This window comes from Apis dorsata, unplaced genomic scaffold (genome assembly GCF_000469605.1).
Source record: "Apis dorsata unplaced genomic scaffold, Apis dorsata 1.3 scaffold_631, whole genome shotgun sequence".
Lineage (NCBI taxonomy): Eukaryota > Metazoa > Arthropoda > Insecta > Hymenoptera > Apidae > Apis > Apis dorsata.
The window spans coordinates 225,940-226,660 of record NW_006263826.1 but is presented as its reverse complement, the minus strand read 5'-3'; the positions used below and the strand labels follow the sequence as shown (position 1 = coordinate 226,660).

Genomic DNA, 721 nt, shown 5'->3' with positions numbered 1-721 from the left:
TACACGCAGATACAGAATAGCGAAGCGGACATGGTAGGTAGAAAGAGATGAGAAGATGGGTTAAGGAAAGTTGATGGGTTTTAAATCTAGGAATATAGGCGCGCGGTCAAGCGCGCATATGTTCGGGACGTAGACGGTATGCCGCGAGCCTGCTCATCGGCCGAAATACTGCAAGGTGATTCGGAATGATCCGAGCTCGAAAAGGTTCGCGATGAGAAGAGGAAGGAAGGGATAGACGCGTATTCTCGACAATCGGAGGAGGAAGAGGCTGATCGTCGGACGTGGGACAGGGCGTTGGCGCGAGCGTTACGAACGGTGACTAGCTAAGAATTTCGGTTCGCTCGCCTATTCGCTTCTTCCTCCCATCCGTCAAGATGGGTGAATACACTCTTTTTTTCTTTCTCCCTCTCTCTCTCTCTCTCTCTCTCTATCTATCCCTCCTTCCTCTCTTTTCCTGATTACTCCAAGTACGCGATCAAGGGAAACGTAGACCAAGGGACGCGCTCGATCCCGAGAACTGGTCCCAACCGGTCCGACATCTTGTCGATTTTCTCCAGTGGGGCAGCTGAATGCCGAGCCTCTTGCACTCGTGGACGTACGCTGTGAACGATTCGCAATAGCAGTTTTCGGTCGGGCATTCGCACATGTCCTGTAGACAAGCCTTGTAGTACATGGTCGGATTCACCTTCTTGTGGCACGCGTCGAAGATCTGCGACCTCAA

At 52.0% G+C, this 721-nt stretch overlaps 1 protein-coding gene across 1 annotated transcript in view; it reads right to left on the bottom strand.

Moving 5' to 3' along the window:
- Nucleotides 1-721, bottom strand: part of LOC102673916 (BMP-binding endothelial regulator protein) — a 7,242-nt gene continuing 6,521 nt past the window's right edge. Inside the window, exon 11 of the mRNA XM_031513384.1 lies at nucleotides 1-721. This exon is cut by the window's right edge and continues 13 nt beyond it. Within this exon, the coding sequence (XP_031369244.1) occupies nucleotides 476-721 (246 nt within the window). The 3' untranslated portion in view covers nucleotides 1-475.